General features: G+C 40.4%; 1 protein-coding gene across 1 annotated transcript; it reads left to right on the top strand.

The window, feature by feature from the left end:
* On the top strand, positions 1-4,245 carry LOC116400844 (protein HIRA-like). Its single transcript, XM_031878931.1, has 3 exons — positions 1-231; positions 2,828-2,890; positions 3,004-4,245. The coding sequence occupies exons 1-3, from the start codon at positions 195-197 to the stop codon at positions 3,156-3,158; spliced, it is 255 nt and encodes an 84-aa protein (XP_031734791.1). The 5' UTR covers positions 1-194; the 3' UTR covers positions 3,159-4,245.
* The last annotated feature ends 39 nt before the right edge of the window (positions 4,246-4,284 follow it).

Consider the following 4,284-nt stretch of genomic DNA (forward strand, 5'->3'; position numbering starts at 1 on the left):
GCTGCCCTATCTTGCCCCACTTTGCTCGGGTTTTTCGGGGAGATGCTGCCGCAGAGATGGAGGAGTTGAATCTAAAAAACAACAAAGTGTCGGACGGAGTTTGAGACAAAGGCAGGAGTGGAGTGGAGGTGGCGGTGGTTAGCGTTATATATATATTTAAATATATATATATATATATATGATTTAAGTTGAAAATGAAGCTGCTGAAGCCGAGCTGGGTGAGCCACAACGGTAAGCTTTGTGCAGGAATCTGTTGGACCAAGTTGGGCTTTTGTTGTCGGGGGAGGGAGGATTGATAAGGAGGCATCATGGTGGTGGTGGTCGACACTTGTTTGACTTGTTTGTCACTTAATAGTCGCTCACACACAGCGGACGTGAACCCTGCAACTCAACACACACGTCTGGTGTTTTTGTCACTTGTCGGCATCACTCTTTTGATTCTTAAATGTATTATAATGTTTGCTAACCTTAGCTAGCTTAGCTAGTTAGCCCACCACCCGGCTAGCCTGACGTTAGCTCACTTAAAGTACTGTTATCTCTTTGTCTGTGCACTATATTTTATATTTTATGTTACATTTTAATATCTTTCTATTTGTTTGCACTGTGTTGATTGTTTTAATGTTATACACCACCCACCAGGTCAAATTCCTTGTATGTGCAACATACTTTGGCAAATAAACGGTTCTGATTCTGCGATTAACTGACAAAATGACCCACGTTGAAGTCTCAGAGTGAGCTATAGTTTAACGTGTTTAACGTCCAACACGACATCTGTGTTTTAAACAAACACGCCTTGTTTAGTGACAGAGAACGAGCTCGATATGGAGCCACGAAAAGTGTCTCTCCAAGCTGTCAGTCTAAGATATGATAGTGTAATCCTTTATTAGTCCCACAGTGGGGACATTTACAGGACTACAGCAGCATAGTGGAATATATATATATATATATATATATATATACAGAAATACATATATATATATATTTATGTAAACAAGAAAAATAGTAAAAAAACAATTATTATAAATAAGTAATAAAACAGTAAAGAATATTAAATAAGTAAAAAATCCACAATAACTCAAATATATATATATATATATATATACAGACAGATTGTTGTGTTGTGTTGTTGTGAAAGTTAACCGTTGGGCGATGAAATGGCCTGAATTTCGTCTGCAGCTGACGATTGATGTCATTAGAGTGAAGTTTTTAGGTTTCACGACTATTCTTTGAGTCCGTGAAGCTTCCTGTAAATGTTTTAAGTGTCGATCACAACATGTCACGTGTGTCTCATCTACCGGCTCATAACTGACATGAGTTACAGTAGAAAACACGCAAATCCTTTCAGTTTAAACGTTGCAAACAGCAGATCTTTGAGAGAGAGAGAGAGAGAGAGAGGGAGAGAGATAGAGATAGAGATAGATAGATATTCTTTAGTTGGTGAATTACGTTCTGTACTGATGCTCTTTGGTGCTCAAGTTAACCAACTTCCAGTGTGCGCAAGTTCAGATGTTTGACCTCTTGAGGTGACATATTTGTATTTTGAGGAGGTCCGTAGATAAATGAGACTTTTATAGATGATGAAGTCAAACATAAGACACGGAATAAAGTGAAACAAATAAAAATAGGTCTCACTTTTTGAGGCTAACTTTCTTTCCTCTACAAGACAAACTTACAGATTCCTCTCTGGATCATTTTGTTGGCAGGGTAAATGCACGTAAGATTGGTTTCCTTCCACAGATGAATCAGATTCAGAACCATTTATTGCCGCGGTATGTTGCACACACAAGGGATTTGACATGGCCTTATTCTGTCCAAAATATAACAACATTCCTTACCAAAGAAACAGCTAGATTCAGTAGTTCTTCCTTTTGAATGGAATAATAAATGTCACAGAATAAAGAAAGAACAAATCACACAGATCATTAGACAACCTGGCTTTATTACTGCATTCGTTCTTAGCAATTGTCATTTAATCTCCAATTTCTTTTAGCAAAACATGCTACAAACACATCCCCATCGTAGGTATATTAGAGCTGATAATAAGAAAATTACAAATAATCATTTACTCTACTACATGGTGGTGTTGTACGCTCTTCACTCTTTCTGTAGATGTGTTAGTGTGTCGGACCAACTGTCCAAAACCCAAAGATATTAAGTTTATAATGATATAAACAAAGTGAGAGTTTTGAGAAATTAAATATATCATCTGAGTTATTTCACACGTTGGTTTGTTTTACAAAAAAAGATCTGAGAATCCACAGTCACTAACTAAACCAGGAACCGTGTGAGGTCGTGGTTCATGCTGTGACTTAGTGGAATCATCCACCAGATAGAGCCGGGAAACATATTGATATTACATGAATATGATATGAGACGAGGCGTTAGAGTTTAGATATGGTAATATGTCAGTAAGTGTTGCTGCATTACAGTAAAATGTCATTTTCTGAACTTACCAGACTGTTGTATCTGTTTTATTTGCCTTTACCCACTTAGTCATTACATCCATACTGTTAATTACTTATCAAATGATCTCAATGTGTAAATATTTGAGTAAGAGCACCAATAGTCGACCCACAGTATCGCTGTAATATCAACCTCCGGGTCTAACATCATATTAGATTGTCCCCGTGTCGCCCAGCTCTACCGTCAGGCCGACAGTAAGAAGATTGCTGTGATATTCCTGTGTTACGTTGAAATGGGTCCCTGATAATGTATCAGTTATTATTGATTATCAGTCTGTGATATCAGTCCACAGCATCTATTGTTTGTTTACCTTTGAATCCATTAAAACTGTGATTTGACAAACGTCCTTCAATGTGTTTCACAGGCAAACCCATATTTTCTGTTGACATCCATCCTGATGGGACAAAGTTTGCAACCGGTGGGCAAGGTAAGACCCGTGCCTTCGTTCACATCCTGTGGGATTTTCAAAATAAAACGCACCGCTGCCGTTATCATGCCGGCATGAAACAATGTGTCTTGATGTTGGATGTGTTTTCTCAGGAGAGGACTCTGGGAAGGTGATGATCTGGAACATGGCGCCGGTCCTCAGAGACGAGGACGAGAAGAACGAGAATATTCCCAAGATGCTTTGCCAGATGGACAATCACCTCGGTAACCCGCCGTACCTGAGTTCGCTTTCACGTCGATTCAAATAATGTAGAAATGTTTGTTGTTTAGTTCCTGTTGTGAATACTTCTCCAGGTGCTTCTGCTCTTAATTATTAATTATCTAATTATTCTAAAACTTCTAGATGTGAGACGCAAACAACACGTGAGGCCAATCGATCAACGGGTCGTCCGTGAGACACGAGAAGAAGACCTTGTTTCGTTGATGTGTCTTTTTATTTAAGTGTCTCTAAAGAGTCTCACAGGGAAACGTAATCACTTAAACAGATTAACAGTGAAAAAGAGAACAAATGGACGGGGACAGATGTGTGATATCAGCAGCTTCCTGTGGAGAGGAAACTATTCATCCGCCACTACAATCTGTTAGCATGAGAATGTATCCGTCCGTGTGTCCACATATCGTCTTATTGTGAAACAGATTCGATGTGGACTACAGGCCCTCAAGGACAACTGTCGATGTGAAATAAGACAACTTCTAAAAGAGATTAAATTACACTTTCAACAGAGAGTGTTTCCCCTCTGTACGTTGGACCTCGTCTCTGATTGTAGTGAGCTCGTTATCGTTCCTCTGGTTTCCTGTTGAAGTCCTGCTGCTCCTCCACGTTCCACACAATCGGGCACCGAATGTCCTCGACTTTCCACAGCGCCGCTAATTATGTAGTTTTATTCTGACTACTCCGAGCAGCAGAACCAGTTCTACGACTCCTGCATTCACATCTGCTGTTTGTACAGCTATGAATAGTATATACTTCATGCCTGCAGCCTGAAAGTTGGAGAAGTTGAACTCTTCTTCATATTTTATTCTCCTCCACAGACAGCCTCTGCTGCTCAGTGTCCGCTGTGTGTTTGCACTCGTTTGATTGTGTTCCAATCAAAGGAACGAGCGGTCAGATTTAATAACACCGACCTCCTGCGCCGCTATACTGCAGACGCTGTTATTAATGCCCGCCATAAACGAAAGGACCGCCCCGTCAGCACAAATCCATGCAAGTTAGATTTATGACCCGGGTGTATTTTTGTCTCTGCAGCGTGTGTGAACTGTGTGCGCTGGTCCAACAACGGGCTGTACCTGGCATCAGGTGGAGACGACAAGCTGGTCATGGTGTGGAAGAGAGCTGCGTACGTACACACACACACACACACACACACACACACA

This window comes from Anarrhichthys ocellatus, unplaced genomic scaffold, assembly GCF_004355925.1.
Source record: "Anarrhichthys ocellatus isolate YVR2014 unplaced genomic scaffold, GSC_Weel_1.0 scaffold210, whole genome shotgun sequence".
Classification (NCBI taxonomy): domain Eukaryota; kingdom Metazoa; phylum Chordata; class Actinopteri; order Perciformes; family Anarhichadidae; genus Anarrhichthys; species Anarrhichthys ocellatus.